This window comes from Tubulanus polymorphus, chromosome 4, assembly GCF_964204645.1.
Source record: "Tubulanus polymorphus chromosome 4, tnTubPoly1.2, whole genome shotgun sequence".
NCBI lineage: Eukaryota > Metazoa > Nemertea > Palaeonemertea > Tubulaniformes > Tubulanidae > Tubulanus > Tubulanus polymorphus.
The window spans coordinates 22,629,626-22,655,777 of NC_134028.1; the positions used below are offsets into that span (position 1 = coordinate 22,629,626).

Genomic DNA, 26,152 nt, shown 5'->3' on the forward strand with positions numbered 1-26,152 from the left:
CAGACATCCATACATCCGTTTCATCAAAGGACTTCATTTAAGTTTCACCACAATTGTGTTATTATAACTAGTAAAAAAACACGTAGGTTGATCAGCTGCATTCATTTCTTTTCAATGTTCACATTTCCAGATTCTATCGACCTTTTATTTTCGTCGGAAGTTATTTTAGTGTTTTTTACTGGCTCCACGGATCTCGTCGGTAGTTGAGCGATATTCTCGACGAACGCCGTTTGGTTGTTGCGTCTGAATAAAGTCTTCGCTAAAGATGCGTTAAATTTATGCGTCAGTCCGAACGGAGTCAAGTGGTATATAAGAAAGTCTAACGTGTACATCAACTTCGGCGACACGTAGTGAAACGATATCGAATATTCCGAACAACAGTCGTGACCCTGAAAAAAATCAATCGAAGCGAAAGTTTAGATATTAAACAAAGCTGAAAGGGCATTTTGATGGGGTACTCGCACCCCTACTGTGGCAAGCGAGGATCCGCTAGGTGTCGCTAGTAGATTGGTCTTCCGCGTTCGATTTCTTCTACATTTCTATTAGATTTGAATGAACTTTTCTCTTAAATGAATCAATTATTTATGAAAACTATACCGATATCCGAGTAGAAGAATGAAAGTATTGTATATTTGATGGTGCTCTGATAATATATGGATTATGAGAGAAACATTAAGGGATGGGAGGAATTATGAATGTGGATAGTGGATGTGGATAGCGCCTTCAAAGGCACTCTCGAGAGAAACAGGTGATGATGACTTGAACAGAAATGTCTTGAGCTGTCTTTGAATGCTGGTAGATCAATATCACGAAGGTGTTAGAGATAGGTGCAATGCCCCAAATGCAAATCCTCCAAATGACTTCAGACGTGTGATATGGTCTAACTGAGAGGAGGTAATGTGACTAGGAGTGAAGTGTTTGGACTGGTCTGGTAAACTGTTAAAAAAGGCTAGAGAAGTAAGATTGTGCCGGGCTCTGGAGGTGTTTGGACACAAGTAAAGCGACTATCAGTATCCGTGTATAAAGCTACACGGTTTTCAGCTTCCGATTTTGATGGCTTTAATATAAACATCTATCAGATTCCGTTCTTCCAAACCTGGGATAAATTGGAAAATATTTTTTTACATATTGTGTCCTCAGAACACTTATGTATATATGCATTACGACGTCAAGTGTTTGACAAACCTGATGCACACACCAGATGTTTCAAAAATGTAAAATTAGTTAATTTTCTAATCAAATTTGAACTAGATTTCTAGTCTAAAGTAAACCAAAACATCAAGTCGATATAACTTCGATCTTCTTACTAGGCGCATATTTCAACGAAAATTGATAAGCTAAAGGGAAACGTTTGATCCGATTATAATTGATGTAGAAGCAATTCGAGCCCAGTTACTACTGGCGAACCTTGCGGATACGGATTCTTGCTTGCCACATATACCGGTACATCGTTGAATAAGACATTCAGAAGATAGTGGCTAGGAAATACCGTTACATCGATAACTGATGTCACAATATTTACCTTTTTGTTGCCGTATTTTGTAAACCATAAATACCAGGGTGGGTATCCACCGTGAATATGAGTCGCAGGGCTGAACGGATGAAATGCTTCTCGTCCAAGGGTATCTATCGATAGGCCCAGTTTTACTCCCAGTGTTTGCATACACTTTCCCATAGCTACGTCCTCAGCGCCGAAATCTTTCGCGCATTTGTCGTTTTTCTGCCCGTCCTCTACCAATCTGCGCAAAGCCTCGTTACTCAGAACGTAAGCTGCCCCACCACTAGTGTAGCCTTGAGCTACTCGAGTTTTGAAAGTATGTCCGAAAAAGACTGGTGTCGTCGGCTTATGATGCGCTAACATATAACGAAGGTTTTCGACAATAACGTACGTGTCATCATCAGCTTTTAGAAACCAATCAGCTTTATCACGATAGTGTTTATAAGCGTAGGCAAAAGCGCCCATTGTCTTTGCAGTGAGGTGTTGGCGTCCTTCCGATGTGTTCACTTTAACCGTCGGAAATTTATTGTTTTCTTCGCTGCTTATGAATAACCAAATGTTACATCGTTTAATCCACGTATCGCGCACCGCTGTAGCTTTAGTCGGAAGATTTGTCGGAGACGTCATCACCCAACATAGAACTCGCACTCCGTCGTAGAGCTTCTGCGCCAGATCCTTATTTTCCATATCTCTGGTTCGAGCGAGAACTGAAATGTGATTCGAAAGGAAAGTTACTATAGAGGGCTTTATTTCATTTAAGAACCAGTTCATTGTGCTTTTACATTCGATGCTTCGATTTAAGTAAGAAACGTTGATCTCTGTATATTAGAAATGAACGCGTTCAATCGACGCTAAGTAGAATGTTTGATGCCAGATGTGTTATACAATACCCGAGTCATCCACTAGTTCGCCTTCATGCAATATCTCTTTGAACTGCGCAGTCATATCTAAGAAGCAACAGATTTTAGAATTTTGAAAGTTTATCACACGATTGACGACGGTGGTTACCTCATCATTCTTACTTACATCGCGACTCGAACACCGATAAGGGTAGCCTATTGCCAAACAGCAAATAACAGCAGATAAATGCAGCCGATAGCGTAATCAATACTGTAAATACTTTCCGTATTACCATCTTTAGTTTATACTGTTCATAGAATAAACCCTACAGCTTTCTCCATACGAATACACATATGTATGTAAACTATTGGTTTAAACAGTTCCGAGGACTGAAATGCAACACATTTTTTCTATTGTTAGCAAATCAACCGTAAGACCATTGTCACTTATCTTAGTCGCATAGTCGTCAAATTCAATGTTATCTCTAGATAAAATTGCCATCTGTTCAACACTGCACATATGTGTGTTTATCACGGTCATTGGATAATCAACACTTCACAGGTGTACAGTACGTTAGTCCTGGCCACTGAGTTTGGAGTCCGGGTCAGTCTGGGTCTTTCAGACATCAGTTCCCTGTAACCCCCCCCCCCCCACCACCCTCCCAAATATGATTTCACACCAAAATTCAATAAAACACTTGTTTTCATGTTGAAAAACTGAGTTATCAAAAATTCTTATTTGCCATGGTGATTTACACAATATTCACATTGGATAATCTCTGACTTTAACCAAGCTATACGTGCATAAAAATGACATTATCCTGTCACTTTAAGCAGGTAACATGCATAGAAAATAACATTTCCGTAGTTTTGAATATTTCTATGAAGAGATATAGTTTAAAAGTAAAAGTGAAATATCTGTATACCCTAAATATTATTATAAAAAGTTTTATCTGTTCTTATTTCACAGGCACAGCCCCTAGGGCTTGGGGTTGTCCTTTTTGTTTATGCACCTATTCAATTATATCTTAAGAATTATGTTTATAATGTGCGTATTATAAATAAAAAAAATAGTAATCATAAAGGATGATAATGAGATGCAGCAGTCTATTTTCAGAGTTCTTTCCAGATTCCTGACCTCAGCATGAATGTCCCATCGTCAGCAAATGATACGCGAACGGAATTAAAGTTGATCCGATAAAAAAAAAAGAAAACCACTTCTTCTTTTCACATATTCGAAGTTTATTTTCGCATTCACAGAGACGAGTAATACTTTATAGGTTCAGTATTTTGTTTGATGGACAAGCTTTCGCAACTAGTATATATTACCTTCATTCCACCTGATCAAGCTACTATACACAAAGTAGCGAAAGGTCATGCGTCAAATAAAGTACAGAACCTATAGCCGCGATCACACGGAGACGATTTGGCCCGGGCCAAATTGGCACGGATCAGGCTCGGGCCAAATTTGGCCCGTGCCTAATTAGAGAGCGCGTTCACACGCAAAGCATTCACTCGATACTAAACAATGCTCAAACAAAGCGAAGTGGATCATTTCCGGTGCCAGTTGTAATTCAAACGCAATCATTTATCTGGTGCTAAAATTTGGCTCGGGCCAAAAATGCGTGTGATCGCGGCTTATATAGTACTTACTACACGTCTACATTCACTCACATTCTACACCCGGTTACACGCGGCTCCTCTACGAAAAATAATTTATGTAGAGCTTATTCTTATTTACGAATTCGAGTATTTTACGATATCTACGTGTATTTACCCTAACCCAACGAGCGAGAATGAATATCAATCAAACACATAATACGTTTAAAATTTTAGCTAACGAGTTTTACAGTAACGAAATTCAGTAAACATGCAGGCTATGATGATACGTGATACGATATGGCGATATAAAATTACTGGATCCAGTTTTACGGTTGTATGAGTTAGATTCCACTGAAGGACCGCCGAACTTGATCCATCGTCAATAAGACTTAGCAAAAAGATTTCATCGCTTGCCAGGGTTTGATTGACGCCGTCAATCAAACTCTGGCAAGCGAGGATGCTTTATCGTAATGCACAAATTCTCAAGTGAACTAGCCGAATGAGTTTCGCTCGGCTAAACAGTTTCCCAGCATTCGAAAATCGAGTCAATCGAATTGACGCCGCACAATGAGATATGGATGGCTCACAGCTGTTGAATTGTTCCTGAATAGGAGAGATAATGGCGGCCGTCTGAAAATTAAAATCACGGTGAATAGTTCCTGAGAATGCATACGTACATTGATAATACCAGTTATGTACATATAGAAACAAATACAGTGTCGACATGAACGACGTGGTTAACGTACATGTAATCTAAACCCGCGATCATAAGAAGAATAAAACCCGTTGTGTCTAACGTTACGGCAGGGGAAGCTTCTGCTCATTTTGTCAGAAAGAAATCGATTACTTTTGAGGAACAATAACCTTTCTGAATATGGACAAAAGTATTCTACCCAAAACGCTGCGAGGAAACGAGTTCAATTTTCCTACCATCGCGGGTTTTAGTTCAACAACAACGACTAAAGACTGCTACGCGTGTATCGTGGTACAATCTATAATCATAAAACCGAAAATGTTGAAGATTGTTTAAGAAAATTAGTCCAAATGATTTTTATGCTTCTACCCATCTTCAGAGATTTATTTGAAGAGGTTTTATTTCTGATGAATTATTTTCTTTTTCAAAAAAAATCTTTAAAGATGGGCAGAAGTATTAACCAAATGTTAGTTGGACTAATTTTCGTAATAAATCGTCAATATTTTCGGTCTAATAAACGCACTTTAATAGATTGTCACTAGTCTGATTTGTATTCGACAATCTAGTCATGGATGGGTTCCGCGAATAGAATGCTAATCGCTTGTTATCGCGCAGATTCTTTTTTCGTCCAGTTCTGTCGGCATGTTACAAGCCGAAAGCAAATTTTCCAAGGTCGCCCGACCGTATTGGCGCCCCAGTTCGTCCGGGCAACGGGTCGTGTTGTAGCCCATACAGAAACTCATTCGACCGTCGATCGTGCACACGTTGTGGTAGCACAGTTTCGAGCTGAGATTCTTGTCGGAGGCCGTGTAGACCAGACCGTCGAACGCGACCCGATGCGGCGAGTCGACGGCGGCCGCGTGGTCCAGGTGGAAATTACCGCGATTCGATACGCAGAACGGATGCGCTAACGGTAGCGGGTTCAGTCGTTGTTTCAACCTGATCAAATAATCGCCCAAAGCGTTGATAACGACGGTAAACGCGATGATATTCTCGCGCAGTTTCGCGAAGTGGGTGCCGCTTTTGATATGCTTTTTCACGGCGTTCGACGCGTTTTGCGCTTGCGACCAGAAATTCGCGGCCGTATTCGCGCTCGGTACCCGCACGGGAAGGTCGCACAGTACGACCATGAAATTGACGTTCTCGCCGTCGACGGGCGGCTCCATAAACCGTCTCATACTGACGTTATAGGACGACTCTATCAGCGTCGATTCGTCTCGCGGTATCCATCCGCGTTTTCTCATCACATCGACCAGCGCGAACGAAGCCGCCGAGTTAAAAGCGCCGAATATCGTCGCGTCGTTTCGCTTCACAGTTTCGACGATCTCGCGAGTTTCCTCTTGCGTGAACTGATACGAAAATATGTGCGGTTCGAGCGGGTTTGTCGCGTCGCGTCTCGTGGCGGTGGCTTTTTCGGCGAAGATCTCGCCGATTCTAGTCGCTCCGGCGCACAACTTCGACATGACCGTTATCACTAGCGGTCCAGGCAACGACGTAAACAGCTTCAGCATTATCCGCAGAACGCGAGGGATTTCGACGGAACAATTAGCTATATGTTCGATCGACGACAGAAGCGGTAGAGACGTTACCGAAACGTCGTTACCCGCTAGTAACTGTTCGACGTATCGCACGAACGCGCTAAACACGGTAACCGTAGTAACGCCATCTATCGCGCTATGGTGGAACGAAAAGATAAGCGGAGTTGTCCAACTGTCGTCGTCGTCGTTGTTTTTTACGCTTTCGAACATTTTCAGTCGCCAGTTCGGCTGGCCGCTCGCAAACGGCGTAAACAAAGCCGATCTGAACTCGCGTCTCCAATCTCCGTGGTCGAATACTTCTAAATCGATGACGTCATCGCGATCTAGTTCTTCGAAGTATCCCTCGTAGCCGTCTGGCCCGCGCTGCAGAATCGTAGTCATGCGCAGTAACGGGTGTCGTCGGCTGATTTTACGCATCGCTTTCTCGACTACGTCCGGCGACAGCGGCGCGCCGCGCGTGCGCACGAACACGGCGTTCGAAACGACGGAACTTTGAAGTTGTTTCATGCTGAACTCGAAAATCAATTCTAACGGTCCCATTTTCCGTCGCAAGCGACCTTGAAAATAGTAAACGAAAATAATTTCGCTCGAAGACGTATTTTTAAAAACCAACAATATAGACGAATTAATTTAACGATCATAAAAAATCAGTTTGACGTTTCGGATAAATGTTTTCTATCAATTTACAGAGATTTACTTTTTATAAATCTCGTGAAAATAAAATAAAAAGTAATAAGTACTAAGATTTCTCGGTATATGAACTTACTTTGGACTCGTAATCAGTAATCTATTCGAAACGCCAACGTAACAACTTGTTTTAGTTGCTGTTCGTGAATTCTTAATGCAACTGCTATTAGACTATAGTAAAACTGATTTCAACACGATTGAAAATCATTTGCTTTGGATCAATCTTACATACACCATCTAAGCACCCTCGATATCACTGTTTTTCGTTAAAACGGCGTATATGAAAATGAAAAACCGATATCGTATCGTGTTTTACGCACAATAGAATTTGACGATACCCGAACGAAATTGGCTCCGACGTACCTGGTTTTGGGTTATTCGTATCGTTGTCGGTCCGTTCGTCGTAGAGTTTCTTTCTTTTACGAAACCAACGCAAAGCCACTCCGGCGCCCAACATGAACGATGCGATCAGTATATTCAGCGATGTTGACATCGTGTGCGGCGTCCAGACTAACCTATGTATCGAATCTCTGATCAAACCGATACAGTTTCGGGGAGAGAAGTTCGTCTGAAAATGCGCTGGACAAGTAGGCCGTACCGTGTTTTATACTAAACATGTCAAAATAATTTGTAAGCCCGCAATGTGATCAAGATGAACCGAGGGACCTTTGGTTCGTTACTATTTTTTGACGTCGGGCGCGCTAACCTTTTTTGCGCCGTTGATATAATAAACGCATAATCGCTTCGCTTGTTTGTAAAGAAAATCGTCGTCAATCAATCGCGGGTAGGGAAATTAAGTGCAATTAATGATTCACGTGAGATATCATTGCATTATTTGAATTGACACGTATTGATTGTTTACGCAACTGGCGTGCCCGTTAACGGAATTATAACGAGCGCGCGATCGCTGACGTTTGAAATATATCAAAATGAAGAAAAAACTGCCCGATTCAAGTTCTCGACATTTCAACCGCCCGCGTTTCTGGAGACAATACTTCAAACAGGCGCCGCTGTTCGCCATAAATAATTGCCTTGTCAAAACGGATTCGAATTGAAATCGGCGAAGTCACCTCCAATAAGCCTAATGGGCCTTCTAGTGTAATACAGGGCATTTTCGGGGGGAGGGGGGGCATTACGCGCACGAACCTTGTCGCTATTTTCCCACAGACGCCACCGACAGTTCTACATACAAGGTGGATTTATAAGCAATACGTCGTTTAGATAACCCACAAACAAAAGAAAATAGAGAATAGCATATTCGAAATGATATATTTTCGACTGAAACAACTGCCACGTCGCAGGCATATATATCATATACGTATATTTCTTGCATGGTCGTGCGAATGTAAGTCGGAACTACCGTCTTTTTGGCCGCGCCGTTCACTATAGATTTCAATATCGTGAAAAGAAAATGATCATTCATAACTTCCTTCTACGCGTATATTCGCGCGTATAAAAATCATCGGAAGTTTTGTATTCGTAAGAAAAGACGGCGTTGTCTCGTGTCTGGAATGACGGCTCGAAATGCACTCGGCGATACTTTGATTAGTCTGTAAATCTCGTGGTTCAGATAAGTGTGACAGCGAACGAAAAAACTCGGTTCGCTTACGTAAGTGCGTAAACCGAATAACCTTGATTAAAAATTCGAAAAAAAACGTTCCTCTGAAGATATATACACCACAATAACAAAAATATTATTCGTAAGGAGCGTTAGTTATTGTTATTCATCATCTTTTCAGATATGATAAAAAGATGTAGACGTCTTCGTCCATTAGTTATTATCCCTAATGTAAAAAGACATGTCGAATATAAGAAAAATATGTCAATAGTCAATATCTATTCCGACTTACTTATTTTTTCATTTCGTTTTGTTTGGTTTTTTGCATCCTTACTTTCTCAATTATGATTATTTTTTTCTTCACTTTTTAAGGTGGCATTATTTTACAAGCTTAGGCTTTACTTTGGCAGCCTTGCTTTTGTATTGAAATTATTCATAACCCATTAGACTATTATATATTGTAACGTATTTTTTCTATGTATAATGTTTCTATGTTCATATGTATTTCGATTCATCAAGAAATAAAGGATATCAATATCAACATTGAAGAATGTAAACAGATAATGAATAGACGTTAGAATACTACTATAAAAAAGTTTAAAAACTAAAATTCAATTGAAAACTGAAATAAAAAAGAAACGATGTTTCGAACGATCAGTATTAGATAGAAATCAGAATCCAATTGCAAGTTAGAACTTAAAACTGTAGAAGCGGGCCCAGACGAAGTTCCGGATCTTACTAGAACTTGAATTATCCTTATTTTCCTTTTTTCAGTATAAACTTTATTTCTTTTGTTGCACTTTGACGTTTTTAGATTCTATTGACTTTTTTTATCTTTTCATCGGATGATGTTTTAGTGACTTATAACTTTGAATTCGTCGGTAATTGAGCGATATTTTCGACGAACGCCGTTTGGTTGTTGTGTCTGAATAAAGTTTTTGCTAAAGATGCGTTAAATTTATGCGTCAGTCCGAACGGAGTCAAGTGGTATATAAGAAAGTCTAACGTGTACATCAACTTCGGCGACACGTAGTGAAACGATATCGAATATTCCGAACAACAGTCGTGACCCTGAAAAAATCAATCAAAGCGAAAGTTTAGATATTAAACAAAACTGAAAGGGCATTTTGATGGGGTACTCGCACCGCTACTGTGGCAAGCGAGGATCCGATAGGTGTCGCTAGTAGATTGGTCTTCCGCGTTCGATTTCTTCTATGTTTCTATTAGATTTGAATGAACTTTTCTGTTAAATGAATCAATTATTTATGAAAACTATACCGATATCCGAGTAGAAGAATGAAAGTATTGTATATTTGGTGGTGCTGTGATAATATATGGATTTTGGAGTCTAAAAATCCAGTTCAAAGTTCATCGAACATAAACTAACGTTGACAACGGAAGACCTACTGCTCGTCACGCTACCTGGTGGGATAACTGCGAGTTCTTCATTCTACAAGATCCGATCTGGAATGGACAACTACTTGTGCTCATGCTAGCGATGTCGACGCCGTCGAACTCGCTATTGCATTAATCTAGTTTCTACATCCCCATTAGTATTGTGTTCAAGTAATTTCCAAACCCTGATGACAAAACCACACCGTTTTTAGCAATGACATCAAATCTTTTCAAATTATTGAAAGACGGCTTTTAAACTCAAAATCCAAATATTTTTTGGTTATTTTTGCGAAGTTTTTCAATCAAGGAATTGCCTGACTGTTTTGGTCTAACGATTCTAATTCATGGGTGCTATAGACGATTATTGTACATTTCACTATTGGTTTTCACCTTTTTGTTGCCGTATTTTGAATAATGTCTATACCATCCTGGATATCCACCATGAATATGAGTTCCGGGGTTGAACGGATGAAATGATTCGCGTCCAAGAATATCTATAGATAAACTCAAGTTGACGCCGAGTTTTTGCATACACTTTCCCATAGCTACGTCCTCGGAGCCGAAATCTTTCGCGCATTTGTCGTTTTTCTGCCCGTCCTCTACCAATCTGCGTAAAGCCTCGTTACTCAGAACGTAAGCTGCCCCACCACTAGGGTAGCCTTGGGGTACGTGTGGTTTAAAAACGTGTCCGAAATAGACTGGTGTCGTCGGCTTATGATGCGCTAACATATAACGAAGGTTTTCGACAATAACGTACGTGTCATCGTCAGCTTTTAGAAACCAATCAGCTTTATCCAGATAGTGTTTATAAGCGTAGGCAAATGCGCCCATTGTTTTTGCAGTGAGGTGTTGGCGTCCTTCCGATGTTTTCACTTTAACCGTCGGAAATTCATTGTTTTCTTCGCTGCTTATAAACAACCAAATGTTACATCGTTTAATCCACGTATCGCGCACCGCTACAGCTTTGATCGGCAAGTTCTTCGGAGACGTCATCACCCAACATAATACTCGCACTCCGTCGTAGAGCTTCTGCGCCAGGTCTTTATTTTCCATATCTCTGGTTCGAGCGAAAACTGAAACGCACAAATTTCTAACTTATTATCGTTTTGGGAATAGGCTCTAAGCCTTAATCGCTTAGACCAAAACTCAGGAAAAAGAAAATCAAAGTTTTTAAAAAATTAAGCTCTTACTGCGTCTAATAATTAGTTTTAACTCGTAGGAAGAGGGAATGTGTTAGTTCCATGAGTGGTCAGCAGAGATTTTGCATGATAGTTACGAAACACCGTCAGAGAAAGGGTAAACGATATGACTTTACCCAGAGAAAGAAAATATACACTCCGGATACGTAACAACGGGGTAAAAAAAATGAACAATTAGATGTTTTTTTCCAAAGTTCATCACTTATTACAGTAAGATTGGACTACCTCGTGAGAAGACGTGAATCTCTTAATTAGGACGATTCAATATTATACAATACCTGATTCATCAACTGTATCGCCTTCGTGCAATAGATCTTTGGATTGTGCAGTCATTTCTATAAAAATGTTGTATAGAAGAGACGAGTAAACGAGGCGTGTCGAATCAGTTAAAACGTTTAGTAAAAATTGTACTTCAGGCTAACTTGGTTTCATAAAAGAATACGAACTTTCTGTTGTCTAATAAAATCTTGCGTACGCATTTTGCGCTGCGCAAAGTTCGTACGCATTTAGCGCAGAATATAGGGCCCCGCACACGAGCCGAAAACTGCGCTGCGCCATTTGCGTACGCAGTTGTCGGCTCGTGTGCGGGGGCCTTAATTGGTATCAGTCACCAGGTAAATACTGTCGTTCCCTCGTTTGTACTCATTTACCTGATGAAGCTTATCTTTCACTGGAAGCGAGAGCTCGTGTCTTGAATAATCAAGTTAGCCTACGTACAATAGTACCTTAAAGTACTATCTGTATTCACGCTTACTTATTTCTAATTGAAAGAGCTCGATATTTTTTCATCGAGAATATATTGAAACATCGGAACACAATAACAGGTTGTATTATTAAGCATTTTACTTACGTCGTGGATCGAGTAGCGTCAGCGGAAATTTATCGCCGAAAACTAGAAAGCTGAAGATAAACCCGGCTGAGAGCGCCGCCATTATCCAAATCACACGCTGAAATTTACTGTTCATCGCCGACTCCTCGATTCAAAAGCAAACTGCGTCAAATCTACAAAACCAAAGACCGCACAATGCACCTACAAAATAGATATACACACAGCCATTCGTCACACAGTCGGCACGATTTTAAAAACAGCAAACGGTTCCAACGACTTGGAAATCTAGCATATGTCGACAGCTTGAAACAAAAAACTGAAAACAGCAACTGTTACATTAAAATCGAAATGATCTAATGATTTTGTGTCGTTGTTTATACACATCATACACCGTTCAGTGACCGTCTATCTAAATACACACGGCTTTCATCTGATACTAATGTAATGCCGTCCCCGAAATGATGAACCTACATTCATTCGCGGCAAACATTCACCTCAGTAACATATGTTCTTTCAAACTATCGGAACAGGAGTGTACGGTAACAGAAATCAATCATCAAATAGAAACCCACAGTTAGATCTGTAAAAACAGTTTATTTTCCTTACAGTTTCGAGACTTTAAACGAAGCCTCGTCATCAGAGGAACAAAAAACACGTGTTTTTGTGGGTTTTTATTTGTTAACTCTAAACTGAGATTGATATCAGTTAATTGCAGTCAAGAAATCAATTATTTTTAAAAGTAAGGCCAAACTATAGGTTTATAGGAAAACATATGGTCGCATCGCTAAAATATGAACAGGGCGGATCCAGGTGGCCTAAAAGCCCCGCCCTATTCTTCATCAGGCATCATCTTTTCATTACCACTATATTTATGATTATAATTATTTCCAAAAAGAAGTTCAGAAATCTTTGCTTTTAGGATCACGAGGTTCTATCCTGCCTTCAAAATGTTTCCAAAAGACCCGTCAGCGCTCTCGTTCGGGGCTGTTCAAAGATTACGTAACACATTTTTGGGGAAATTTAGACAAATGTTGTCACACCCCCTAAATATCATGTAACAAAATGAAATACCCCCCCCCCCCCCCATATAGGAGCCCCAGCCAGTACGAGTCGAAGCAGGAACACCCCTGATGGATTACCTAATGTTTTTTTCAATTCATCAAATTTTATAACGTTTACGCAGGTAATACGTACATATATATTACATAATATGAAATAACCATGATTATAATTATCAATATGAATTCCACCAAAATATATACAACCAAACATATAATATATGCGAAGTAAATGGCAATCCGGGCGAACTTACGTCGGTTTTCGTAGTTAGTCGACTCTACGAGCAATTATCTGAACAATTGCTCGTAGGTCGACTGAATTAAAAACCGAACGCACTACATAGTTCGGTCGTAACGCATTTCACAGTGTAGGCCATCTTGGAACTATAGGCCCGAACTACAGCGACCGTGTACAATCTCCAGAGCCCAGTTTCACGAAAAAGTTCAAGCCTAAAACGGTTAAGTTTGAATTGTTGTCCTCATTGAAGAAATGAAGTATCCAAAGGCAATTACACCAACAATTTGAGTTAAACATTTTAGTGAAACTGAGCCCAGACCTGAGCACCGACTAAGTGACATTCGGTTTCACTTAGTTCGCAAATACGTAGTCGACTAACTCCGATAACCGAAGTACACACATCTAAACGCAATTCGATATTTTTGTAGGCTTACACGGTTATATCCGTATGTAAACGCCCTGTAAATGCTTCATTTTGTTTTAACCCGATTTAAAAGTACTCAATGTACTAGTTACGCAGCTGGAGTTTTTGATCGAATTTCAAGTAAGCTAAGTACGACATGCGTTCACGTTTTTCTGATACGTACTTGTATAACATCGGCCGCTCCATGCAATGCACACCAGTCCTAGACATTGTCACCCGAATATTCCGTACGACGTGGTTGTTATTCGAGTTTTAAGTGTCTTTAAACGCCATATGTGATTGTGCTGGTCATGAGCGGCGTTGTATATGCGCTATACTATTAGAATTTCGCTATTGAAGTAGCGCTTACTCGTCACCCTGGAAACACCCGTTCACTGGTTTTTTCAAGCGGGGCTCGTCGAAATGAAATGTATAATAGCGTTTAGTCGGGCACTTTCAATGAGTAGATACACTGTGTTATTCATTTTAACCTAAAAGTAAATCTATATTTCCGAGTTGAAATTGATTTTTGTCATTTGTCTTTTAGATTCTAATTAGAAATCATTAAACAGCCCAAATGGTTTTGGGGTTTTCTTGTTCGCGAGGCTTTTTTCGTTATAATGAATACGAAGTTGATTATCATATCATAAAGATGACGATACATGATATGATAATCAACTTGAAAAAAAGAAAAGAAAAATGTATAAAAAGAATGTATAATGATATATTGTAATATTTAGTGGAAATAAATATATCATCATTATCATAACTTCTTATTTATATGAGCCGGTTAACTCAGAGTCAGAGATTTAATCACAAACTGTGGAACCGGGTCGATTTCCACAGTTGTGAGTTAGAGTGTCAACACCGAGTAAAATTTGGTCCTACTGCGAGTCAAATATCAACTGACACCTGTCGAACTGGAACCGGCACGTATTACAGAAAAACGAGAACTCAACCACTAATCGATTTAATTATCATTCGTCAGAAACATTTTCCTGTAATTTTCCATTTTTTTTTTTTGACGCGATTCCACACATGTGAAATCCGTTGCTGTAGTATAGAACCCAATCCAAGAACCAAAGGCGAAATAGGACCCGCTTTGACAGCTGTTTGTCTAGACTCTAATCTTACTTCACATGGGTGATATTTAATCTTTCATTCTTTGGCGGACTGAAATTAAATAATCGAACGACAATCGACAGCTGCCCGCAGTTTAGAATTAAAGGACTAGATGGATTAAACAAGGGCTCATATCATATGGAAAAGAGGTTCACGAAGACTGTTAATTTGATTTATTGTATCTGCAGATTTTTTTGGCTTCCAGAATAATTGTAGACCAGTTTTCGGGTCGAAGTTAAAGTCAGTCGGTTTAACTCCTTCGTTAATTCATTCTCAAATCGATTTAGGAGTTGAATCTTTTTTTTTGTGAAAGTGTGTCGCGTCAAAGCCCGTAATTCAAAACTGATGAGTGAAAGAATTATTTCGAACGTTTGTTCTCATGGTTTGAGGTAACCTTGCTTAACACATTCTAGAATCATCTTTTGATGGTCTCCTTCTAACGGAAGGTCGTGGTGATCACGTTTCTATGGATAACGTTTGATTTTGTTTGCCACGTGGTATAACATTGAACAAACAATACGGAATCATGCGCGATGGCTTCTCCGAGCTCTGCGTCAACTCTGTCGGTTTCGCAGTGTTTGTTATTAGACGGCCGTTCCGTAGTTGCCCCGAAATGCCGAAAATGCGACGTTCCGACGTACGGATTGAAAGAAGCGCACACGCACATCACGCTGACCCGAGCCGCCGTCGGGAAAAACGCGAACGAAAACGACGAAATGCAAGAACTCCGAAGTTCGGAACGATCCGTACGCAACATGTGGAGAGAATATACCAATACGGAAAAACAATACTCAAATTCGCCGACTAGCACCGCGGTCTCGTTTAGTACGGTTGATAAGTTCGACGCTGATTCTGACGATCGAACGAGTATTGCTACTAAAACGCGGGTTCTCAGGGCTAAAATCCCTCCTTTATCGATACGTAACGCCAAGGAATGGCTGGCGAGAAACTACGAGCAGAGAGAAGGAATCAGCGTTCCGAGGAGAATGGTTTACTCGCAGTATATCGACATGTGTCGCGAGCAGACGATCCCGGCCACCAATCAGGCGACATTCGGCAAAATTCTGCGATCGCTGTTCCCGTCAGTTCGTACGAGGCGATTGGGAAATCGAGGCAAATCTAAATACCATTACTACGGGTTACAGGTGAAGAGCTCGTCCCCTTATATGGAAACGGTCTCCGATTTACAGCGAGTCAACGTAATGAACGCTTTCAGTCAAGCGGGCTATCAGTGCCGCACTATTTCTCAACGCGAATACACACCGCCGACGACTTGTTACTCCGTTTCCGGTATGATCATTCCGCATTTTCCCGATGACCTCACTAAAGTGAACATCCCCGAACCGATTCGTAAGAAAGTGGCGCTGTTTCTGTCGTCGTTTCATCGGCATTGCGCCTGCGTGGCCGATCACGTGGTTCGTGCGGAGTTCGAGCAGATTCAGTTCCTCCTGCAGCGATTCTGGTTCGCGTTACCTTTCAATATGCGTCCGATATTTCAAGACGCGCACGTCATCAATCTGGTGGCTTTGTGCGATTTGGTTTTATTTCGCGCTTTATCCGGAGTCATGATTCCCGACGTTCTGCAACCGATTCAGACGAATCTCCTGAACGCGTTCAGGGAGTTCGCCAGGTCGCTGCCCGTTTGGGTAGAAATAGCCACCAATCCTATTTCCGTTAGATTGGCTGAATCGAGGAAAGCAGTAGCTAAAAGAGTTTGCGATCACGTGATCAAAAATACGGAGTTGGTTCATTTCGCGTCAGCGGCGCGTTGCGGTCTGCACAGAGCTCACGTTCATCAGTCGTTGATGAAGGACTGGATGAAAAGCGAAGCGGCCTCGTCGGCCATGTCTTACGGTCGTTTCTTCGCGCCGTTATTCGGCCCGAAATATCGCGAGGCGTTCGCGCGCGGTGTCGACAAACACCTGGCCGAACTGGAAAACCTTTTCGAACAAGACGCCGGCCTCGCTCAATTCGCCGGTTGGTGTCATCAGATAATGCATCGCAATCACTCGGGATCCGACGATCTAAACGTATCCGAGTTCAGACGGCGTGCGGCCGACATGATGTTGACGTGGAATTACCTCAGCGGCGTCGTCGGTCGCCGTTTAGTCGTCACGGGCGCCGGCACGGTCGGTGCCTTCCATTTGATGGACCAGTTCTTGAAAGACTACATCGCGCAGTTACTCGACAAAAAACTGATCGACGCCGAAGAGAGAATACTTCAAAAATCGGTGTTTATCGATTGGAAGTCGATAACGGTGCCGGCTGATAATGCTCGTATGTTCGCTAATATGGGCGACTCGTAGCAGCGCAGCAAATTCAAATCATGAAATATTACTGGATATTCGATAATCGTTGAAACTCGTCGAAGTTACGATTTGAAATATTTTACTTTCTACTTTTCTATATAGGCCTAATGAATGCTTTTACTTATACATTACGCAGATATGCGGTTGAATATAATGTACCAAACCTTTTCAAGTCATTGATCTATATTTTTGTATGCGATTTCTATTTTACTACATGGTTTTAATATATATGGTCTATTAAACTGGTTTTTCAAATAAATCAATAAATACTTCTCTCGATGCTTACGGTAATTTTCATTGGCCAATTCTTAATGGCAGGATCCATCCAGTTCCACCAGTTGTCACTCAGTTCATGTCTAGTTCTTTTAACTCGGAACAGTGGAAAAACGTTCTCATATCCCTTCAGAAAATCGCCCCTAAATTTCAATGTTGACTCGTATTGATTATATTTATTATTATCATTTACCATAAGCATAGAACTATAAGCGAACGGGAAGACCAACTCCGTGACGTAACTATACATTTGCCTTTGCTATCTTCGAAATTGATCAGCGCCCTCACCGGTGGCGATAAACAATAGATTCTCGGAAATATTTTCGACTATAATAAACTCTTCGAGCATCGGACATTACCGTTTATCAAGATTAAGTATTAAGAGTTAAACAAATCAATGAAAAACGCTAAATTAAGAATAGAGACCGGCAACCAGTCAACAACATATGTTGTTTATCACCACTGGTGAGGGCGCTGAACAAAACACAAGATTACTAGCGGTGCCTAGCGGATTTTTGAGGAGTCGGCCTTCCCTTTCGCTTATAGTTCTATGCCATAAGAGATTCGTAACTCATTGAATCGATTCCTACGGAAATCAATTATTCAAATGAAATATGAATCAAAATCTCTAAATTACTGAAACCAGCCATGCTTACTTTGATGGTTGAATTGTTTTGTTAATTACTTACTTGGGCTGAGAATGATCAAAATTCGACTTCGTGAGAAAAGCTTCCTTTCCGACGATAAAAAAGTCTCCATATAGTACCCATGCTATATACTCAGGCTTCCGAAATATGGCTGAAATAAATCGATTCTCACTAACCTCCTGATGATGTCGGCTATCCGCTCGTGACGTGACTTCTTCGCTTCTGTTTGACCGGGCCCAGAGCTATTGATGCCCAGTCCGGCGAATGATCTGTGTTATCGATATCTTGTTATCGACGATGCAGCAGATGTATCCTCTTCCCTCCATATGCGCAACGACAATACAATCGCTAAACTGATATCTAGCATTTCGGAAGCCATACGGATTTCAGCGGTCGGTTAGCGAGAAAGTTATGATGAATTGTAAAATGTAAGTGTCGATGGTGCGCTTTATTTTTTCGATACATGTATCAAACAATAATAAAAACCACGTGGCGTTTGACATTAGAAAAAAAGTTTAGATCAGAACTCAAATTCAAGATCATACGAGATACGATTAGTTTCGTTTGGTTTGACGAGTTTTTCACATTATACTATGCCTTTTCTTTTAATATTTACGTTTTTCATGAACTGAATTTATTTAGGAATGGAATGCATTTCGTGCTGCTCGGATTCGTTTTTCTAATACAAGTATCGACAGTCCTCAGTGAATCGGGTGAGTTTTTGATCTTTAGGTTAAATAGTTTTGTTTGACGCTATACATTTGTTTGTATTGTTTTTCTAAAGGTTCTGGGGTATCACCAGGCCTAGAAGAGGCAGATTTACTCACTAAAGTGCCGGGTTAGTGAAATCAGTGTTTCGTCTAAAGGCCATGATAGCCTAATTTCAATTGATTATTTTGTTTCTACCAACAATTTCTAATGACATTCTTTAACAATCTTAATTTTTCTAAAGGTTCTGGGGTGTCGTCAGGCCAAGAAGAGTCAGATGTACTCGATGAAGTACCGGGTTAGTGAAATGAATACACGTTTTTAGCTAAAGGCGTTGATATTCTTATTTCAATTTATTGATTTCGTTTTTATCAATTACAAAAAGTATAATGACACATTTTAACCAATTGTCAATCTGTGCCTCTTTGGAAACTCAAGCTGTTCATTACAACTTAATGTATCTAGTTTCAATGTACAAATCGCTCTGATACAATCCGATTCAAAAGCGAATAATAAGTTGATATCAATCCTAAATAAAGATTCCTCATCTGAGAATCAGATACACATTTGTGAAATCTGGTTTTAGAGTCAAATGTCTAGAAATTATCATCTTTCAAGTCGGGACTCGTAATCAGACTGAGTCCAAGTGTATGGCAAAATTTAAGTATTTCTTACTGTGTCTTCATCAGATGTTCTTGGTATTTTTACAGGGTCGCAAATAGCGTATCTGTTAGGTGAAGGGACACGCGTTATACCCGGAAGTGATTGGGACGCATTTATGAATGGAGATCCGGTAAAAATTGCACAAAAATATCCAGACAAATTCAACTGAAATAGACAAATAACGAGTAATTTCCTCTCTATTCTCCAGTCATTTGATGTTTATATCATTTGTGTTTCTAGGAAGGAAAGGTTGGTGTAGTAAGGGAAGTGCGATACAATCAAAACGGTGATGTGGAAACCGTGGAAGTTGAATGGGACTCGGGGCTGGATCAAATCCATAAAATGGGTCAGGATGACACATATGAATTGAAATTGGCTACGCTGGGTGAGTGACACCGGGTTATGGTGTAGGGTGTGCTGGCCAAAAAAGCACATAGGTCACACTACTACCGATCTGATCCTAGCTACCAACAGCTTTGTAATAACCTTCCAATGAATCTAGTGTGTTCTTCCTGGATGTGTCCATGTTACATTATTAAAAAACCCTGAGGCCCGAAAAACGATTTGAGAAAAAAATAATTTTCAAAAACATTTCAACGACTGCAAGCATGCCATATTGCATTTAGAGCAGCCATCTTTGACTAGTTCGCCATCTAGTGGACAATTAGGTCTGTAGGTCAGTCACCTGTGAAGTGACCTTGCCCTTACCTCGAGGTTTTAATTGTCATCCCATACGAGACAACCGTGACATTGCCATGGAGTGGGTTTTCAAACATCATTGACCAGTACTATTCTATTCTAAGGACACTATGGTTGGGGAGAATGGACGAAATGCAGCGCGCAATGCGGACGTGGTTCGAAGCATAGAATTCAAATAGCCACCTGTGTCGATGGAGATTACTGCGTAGGAAAAAAGAAAACGGAGAACAAACATTGCAACATACCTTGTAAAGACGGTGAGTTATCAAATATCATTCACAATGTATTTGAAAATTATGAAATTGAAAAAACAGAAAACTTATTCTTATCAAGTCATTGTTTTCTGCTCACAGATTACCTTTAAGATGTATTTCCAATATGATATTATATATAGTATGATTTAATGCATACATCATTTTCAATGGGAACAGTTAAACGATCCGAAACTGATCAATTTCTTAACTTTTGATACTTTGGGTTTGTCACAATGATACTTGGACTTACTGATGCTTGGGTTTTCTCTAAATTTGGGTTTTGTCTGACTGTGGATAGGCAAACAGTTGGTCGATTTAATGCAGTATGGTACTCACGTTGTTCCCGGTCAGGACTGGAATGAGGATACGAACGGGAAGCCGGTAAGTAGGATTAGGAGTCTGATGACATGTCATTGCAGGGCCGTACCTAGCATACGAATTACGGGGGGAGCTAAGAAATTATGTTTATAATCTTGTACAAGTAAATAAATCATTGATTCATTCATTCAATGGCAGTTCTATAGCATATAACAATAATATCTACAACAGGTCCTTTTCCAAAAACTTTGGGGGCAACTGACCCAGCCATGTATGGCCCTGCATCGATTATTTATGACTGCATGGGTTAGTTGATCGAAGGGTGGTTTAAGTAAACTGGTAGAAAATTGCAGTAATGGCAATTGAAAAATACATTCTTGCCAGGATCCAGCTCCTTGGATTATGAGTTTGAGTGATTAGTCATTGGTTAAGGCAAATCATAACTTTCGGCAGAACTGGCCTCTACTTCAACTTATACAATTTTTAGCAACTGACCAATGATTGATCAAAGGTACAACCACTCTATCCTACTCTTTGGACGTATATACTTGATTTTAAAGCAGAGTTCTAAACAGAAAAAACGTTAATTAACAAAACGATAATGGTGTTTGCGTATCATTCGTAAGCATATGAATACTTAATAATCGCTTCTTTCCTCAGCAAGGACAAATAGGTATTGTCGTGGACTTCAGATCTGACGAAAGGAATCAGCCAAACAGTGTCGAAGTCAAATGGGATTCGGGGGCCGATCGCTTTCATGATATGGGCAATAATGGCAAATATGAATTGGATCTGGCTATAGAGGGTATTGTATTGTTATCCCCTATTTACTCGAAAAACGCCGTGTTTAAACTGATAGATGCCTTTAACTTTTTTTGATAGTATCATGTATAATATGATAACTTGTAAAATGACTTGATGAAGCCCGTTGTTTCAAAAGTACATCCTTGTCATTTAATCCTGAAAGGACTGAAATAGGGCATTCCTTGCAGGGCATTATTCGTGGGGACATTGGTCGAAATGTAGTGCAACCTGCGGTATTGGAAGTAGAAAACGATATCAGAAGAACAAATGCCTGGGTGGTGACTACTGCACAGGAGAAAAGTTGGACATCTCAGAACAATGCTTTCATCCATGCAAAGGAGGTAGATTTTAATGAAAAAGATTATCCGTAGGACGTGTTGGTTATACCCTGCGAAAGGTAACGCGCCTAAATTCGCGTGTTTCCCTTTTCCTTATTTCAGTGCACGAGGCGTACTGCGACGGTGAAATACAGAACTACGATTTTTTCTTAAAACTGCACGAAGATCAAGATATACCGGAAAAGCTGGCCGAAAACTGTTACTGGCAAACGAAAGACGGAGTCAGGCATCACATTCACTTTCCGCACGGCGTTTACTTCCACGGGGAAGATAAAAACGAATCTTGAGTAGATATAGTTTGTTTATAGTTAACCGAATAAAATAACATGTGCTTCACGTGTATCGTGGAAAAACCGATACTTCTTTCGTTTGTCTTTCTATATTAGAGCCTTTCCATTGTAATCATAAGTCATTTGTAAATTTGTGATGGGTTTCAACATTCAGTTAGAATCGTCTTTGTTAGTTAAGAATGACCGTCTTTTGGTCATTAAAAAAAAGGATTTCCATCGTAGAACCAATGATCGTTCGTTGAAACCGATATTCGATTCTGCTGACTCGTAATTTTGTAACAGAACTCTTACAGAGTTGCTTACCATAGACAAGTGACTATCCCATTCAAATGAGGTATAAAACTTACATTCCGAAGTAAAACTAACAGAGGATTTTGACGTTTCGGCTCAAATGATACGAGCCATTTTTAAAGCAGATTTTTTTGTCCTGAAAATAGCCCATAAAATCGAAACGTCGTTATCCACTATTAATTTCACTTCGTTTTGTAGGATTTTCTTTAATGCTCACTGCATGATTTGATTCCACAAATTTGGGCCTTATAATGACAGACCATGCATGTAACCTAAAACGATCAATTAAAAAAGACTCATCAATTCTACTCCGGCGAACGTTGTCGGCTCTTGCTTTAGATGTCTACGTGTGTTTGCTTGAATGATTAATATGTGGATAAACATTTGAAATCAATCTGTGTAATCAGCTGTGACGATTTAACGAACACGCGAACATTACTACTGACTGGGAAAGGCATTTCAGATCCAACACGCACATCACTAACTAACTTGCGCGCAGATCTCCATAAACGACATTATGAGGGTTTTTATCGGTGTGTTTATTTTGGGTAAGTGACCTTCGTTGTTTGTTTCCGTAGACCTGTCTATAATTCAATTGAAAAAGAATCCGTAATTATTAAGAGAAACTATGGGTTAAATGACGTTTCGACCGAAATCAAAGAGTCATTTTCGATGACTGTCAGTTTTGGAAAAGGCCAATGGAATTGAGTCGACTATGCTCTCATAGTTTTTCGTTATGAGTTTTCTTTCAACCAGAACTGTTATTTGGTGTATCGAGTGGATCATGATAGGACTAATTTCCGTGGTTATCGATCTACTTACCCCACAAATATGAATGTAAATGATACTCAAGCGACCGACGCGATAATACTCTTTCATTTTGTAGTCGTTTTAGAATGTGTAAGTACCGACGCTCAAAGGGATCCTCAGTTTTGCAATCGTTTCTGTCAGTCTGACACGAATGTTGCGCGCTGTTTGAAGAGTTGCCAATTCGCCGTCGACTGCGAGAACCAATGCCGTCCGAAACTCGATACACCCGAATTCTCAGCTTGTTGGTCGGAATGCGCTTCGAAAGAACACAAAAACTGACCCACAATTACAACCGAATAAACGAAAAATTAAGTCATCAATCGATAGTTAACTTTTTACTGCATTCGCATCTTGACTTAGTTTACATCATGAAATAAACGAGGATTTTCTTACGTTGTCTAAGTCGCGTTGTTTGAAACAATCTTCTTAGGTGTCATCATACGCGATATGATTTCCAGTACGATACGGGAAACATAATCTACCGTAAAGCTATAACGATTCGTATTAACACTCGTCTTTATCTTCAAAGGTAACGAAGGCTGATCGTGATGTGAAGAAATGGTCTAGAATCTGAAATCGAGCTTTTGGGACGTAAGAATCTTTACAAATAGTAGAATGTACACACCATGCATAACTACTGAGTGATTGAAGTATCCATGGGCAGATTCAGGGGTAGACTTCGACAGAAGCACAGAGAAATAAAAAGGGCGTATAATATGCTGAACAAAGCAAAACAAATGTCTGAAAATTTCGGTGCATTTTCATACAATTTCTAGCACTCGGGGGACATTTTAAAGAGAAAATAAGCTAAATCTTGCGCTGCGGACTGCTGTCTTATTAAATGCGGGAAAAGAGCCATGAAAAATGTCACCTTCGTATTTTCAAAGGGCATGGGGAAATTGCGACTATATAGCACGTGCTGCTTGTACTCCTGTGTGAATCCGCCCCTGATTCCTTGAAGCAATTACAAGAAAACATAAACATTCATCTAGGTTTATGTAGAGAGCAAGGAGAGAAACACTACTTCATTAGTTCCAGTTTTACTTGATTGGTGATACTTTGAATTTCTCGCCGAAACGCGTCCAACGTAGAGATGTAGATAAGGAAATTTACGGCATTGTTTCCAAAGGAGAAAATACCGGACATATTTTTTACCACCCCGGCGTGCCAGTTAAAGCACACGGATGAATGCGAAGTGATTGTGTAGCTGAAAATTATTGAAATGATGAGCGGAGAAGCGAATGTGACGTTTGCCACTAGAACACTGACAAGTGTAGGGATACATCGAGACGACTTGCCGTTTTGATTAACCGGTGTGACTTTGCGCGTATTGACTAGTGCGTGGCTTATTGCGACCAAACAGGAGACGTTCCCGACCCACGGGATGAAATAGTCGACGATAAGATGTAAACAAACAGTGAAAATGCGAACAACAAGTGAGAGATGCCTTAGATGGTCGAAAACACATACGAAATAGCCTTCGGAATTGCCTATTCCAGATCCGTTTGTGACATTCGCTGCATTTAAAGCGACCAAAACGAACGCTGAAAACATGGTAACGAATCGAATCTTCGTCGTGAAGTAGAAATGTTTACAAAAAGGATGAATAATGACGATAGCTCTTTCTGTAGAGAAGATAATGACGATCCAGGCAGAAAGTCCAGCGCTCGTTACCGTCGAGAACATCAATATCTTACACCATATTCGTGAAGGATTTATTTCTAAGACCGAGTGAATCCTAAACGAGAATCCTAACTGAGATAGAAATTGATAAGTGCCCGCCCACAGGGCCACGCAATCCGTCATCGCTAGAGGAGTCAGATATTGAACAGCCCATGATTCTAGTTTGCGACGAATTCTGAATAGAATGACGAGCGAAAGAAGATTGCCGACGGTACCAAACACGAGACTGATCGACGAGTAAACGACAGTGCAGATGAATAGACGATGTTTCCAGTATTCTGACAGACAAAGCGCCGAACTATTGAAACCACGCATTCGAACGACGTCATACACAAAAATACACCACTGATTCGTGCGGCTAATAAGTCGTCATACCCTGCTGGCCAGTCATATCGTTTCACTGTTGCTATCCCATCGATAACGATATCGCGACACTTTATACATCAAGGTATTGAAGCACAGTTTGATATCAAGATAAAACTAATATGTTTACTTACTTGAGTATGAGATTACTTAACAGTTCAAGTATACACTTTTTGAAAACCTGTTGCGATAAGTGAGATAGCCGAGCACGACGAGATATTTGCAGTACAAAACTCAATTTTTATTTGCAGAAGGACAATATGTAGCCTATACATAACATCAAAATGTATAATAAAATCCTCAGGCATATTAAAGATTTTGAAGGCAAAATTTATTTCAGGTCGAAATCAAATAATATATAAAAGAATGTATGACTATTTAGTTTCTGTCTCAGTAGTTTCCTATTTTGTTGATAAACGAGAGAGTAAAGATGAACAAGAATATGTAGAATCTACAGGGAAGAATTTAAACTGAATTCATATACAGAGCCGGTACTCAAAATGTACAAAGATTGTGATATTCCGCCGGGTCTGCGTGGAGATCTTTTTGCCGAACTTATATTCAGCGAATGTAACCAGTTCAATGGTAATTTTCTGCGCAGTCGTGACTCATATCTGAAAGTTGTATTCTATCTTAACAACACTCGTCATTAACCTGCTGAACTTGCTAAATCATCTAAGGCGCAAGCCCGGTTATTTATTGTTGTGATATTTTGTGTCTGTCTTATAGCACATAGATCAGAATCTAATATAAAGAAATGTGAATGCTAATTTTCTTATACTTCTCAAAGGCAAGATAAAGTTCTTGAGATACGTAGGTCTCTTGATATTGATGGAGAGACAAGTATATAGAATACAAGGAACATAAATATCACATGCGTCTTTCAGTCATTTAGACCTAAGTATAAAAATCTAAAACGAACTTATCGTCACTAAACTTCACCAGTTTAAGTTTAACACGATTAGTAATATTATGGAGTTCTCGTCGAAACGCGTCCAACGTGGAAATATAGATAAGGAAGTTAACGGCATTGTTTCCTAAC

General features: G+C 40.0%; 4 protein-coding genes across 5 annotated transcripts; 2 read left to right on the forward strand and 2 right to left on the reverse strand.

Annotated features, from left to right (window-relative positions):
* Positions 1-101: 101 nt before the first annotated feature.
* LOC141904456 (uncharacterized) lies at positions 102-13,908 on the reverse strand. Its single transcript, XM_074793045.1, has 7 exons — positions 13,723-13,908; positions 11,861-12,040; positions 11,289-11,345; positions 10,202-10,884; positions 9,283-9,487; positions 1,523-2,205; positions 102-389 (listed from the first exon to the last, which is right to left on the reverse strand). Exons 2-7 carry the CDS (start codon positions 11,973-11,975, stop codon positions 102-104), a joined length of 2,031 nt encoding a protein of 676 aa, XP_074649146.1. The 5' UTR covers positions 11,976-12,040; positions 13,723-13,908.
* Positions 5,037-7,420, reverse strand: LOC141903649 (uncharacterized). 2 transcript variants are annotated; one of them, XM_074791860.1, is made up of 2 exons: positions 7,222-7,420; positions 5,037-6,728 (listed from the first exon to the last, which is right to left on the reverse strand). In XM_074791860.1, the coding sequence occupies exons 1-2, from the start codon at positions 7,349-7,351 to the stop codon at positions 5,227-5,229; spliced, it is 1,632 nt and encodes a 543-aa protein (XP_074647961.1). In that variant the 5' UTR covers positions 7,352-7,420; the 3' UTR covers positions 5,037-5,226. The 2 variants fall into 2 exon arrangements, with proteins under 2 accessions (XP_074647961.1, XP_074647962.1); XM_074791861.1 differs by lacking the exon at positions 7,222-7,420 and adding an exon at positions 6,938-6,972.
* Positions 13,909-15,193: 1,285 nt separating the features above from the next.
* Positions 15,194-16,966, forward strand: LOC141904457 (regulatory factor X 4-like). Its single transcript, XM_074793046.1, has one exon. It carries the CDS (start codon positions 15,194-15,196, stop codon positions 16,964-16,966), a length of 1,773 nt encoding a protein of 590 aa, XP_074649147.1.
* A 2,404-nt stretch (positions 16,967-19,370) lies between these two features.
* LOC141904672 (semaphorin-5A-like) lies at positions 19,371-21,986 on the forward strand. Its single transcript, XM_074793306.1, has 7 exons — positions 19,371-19,390; positions 19,501-19,645; positions 20,064-20,216; positions 20,512-20,594; positions 21,192-21,336; positions 21,524-21,676; positions 21,776-21,986. Exons 1-7 carry the CDS (start codon positions 19,376-19,378, stop codon positions 21,958-21,960), a joined length of 879 nt encoding a protein of 292 aa, XP_074649407.1. The 5' UTR covers positions 19,371-19,375; the 3' UTR covers positions 21,961-21,986.
* The last annotated feature ends 4,166 nt before the right edge of the window (positions 21,987-26,152 follow it).

Excerpts from the sequence above, each read along its gene's own strand:
- LOC141903649 (XM_074791860.1), bottom strand. The coding sequence starts at position 7,351 with ATGTCAACATCGCTGAATATACTGATCGCATCGTTCATGTTGGGCGCC. Across the intron at positions 6,729-7,221 it reads TACGAATAACCCAAAACCAG|GTCGCTTGCGACGGAAAATG; the intron begins GTACGTCGGAGC and ends ACTATTTTCAAG.
- LOC141904456 (XM_074793045.1), bottom strand. The coding sequence starts at position 11,975 with ATGAACAGTAAATTTCAGCGTGTGATTTGGATAATGGCGGCGCTCTCA. Across the intron at positions 11,346-11,860 it reads GACGCTACTCGATCCACGAC|AAATGACTGCACAATCCAAA; the intron begins GTAAGTAAAATG and ends ACATTTTTATAG. Across the intron at positions 9,488-10,201 it reads CAAAATACGGCAACAAAAAG|GGTCACGACTGTTGTTCGGA; the intron begins GTGAAAACCAAT and ends TGATTTTTTCAG.
- LOC141904457 (XM_074793046.1), top strand. The coding sequence starts at position 15,194 with ATGGCTTCTCCGAGCTCTGCGTCAACTCTGTCGGTTTCGCAGTGTTTG.
- LOC141904672 (XM_074793306.1), top strand. Across the intron at positions 20,595-21,191 it reads AGGATACGAACGGGAAGCCG|CAAGGACAAATAGGTATTGT; the intron begins GTAAGTAGGATT and ends TTCTTTCCTCAG. Across the intron at positions 21,337-21,523 it reads ATTGGATCTGGCTATAGAGG|GGCATTATTCGTGGGGACAT; the intron begins GTATTGTATTGT and ends CATTCCTTGCAG.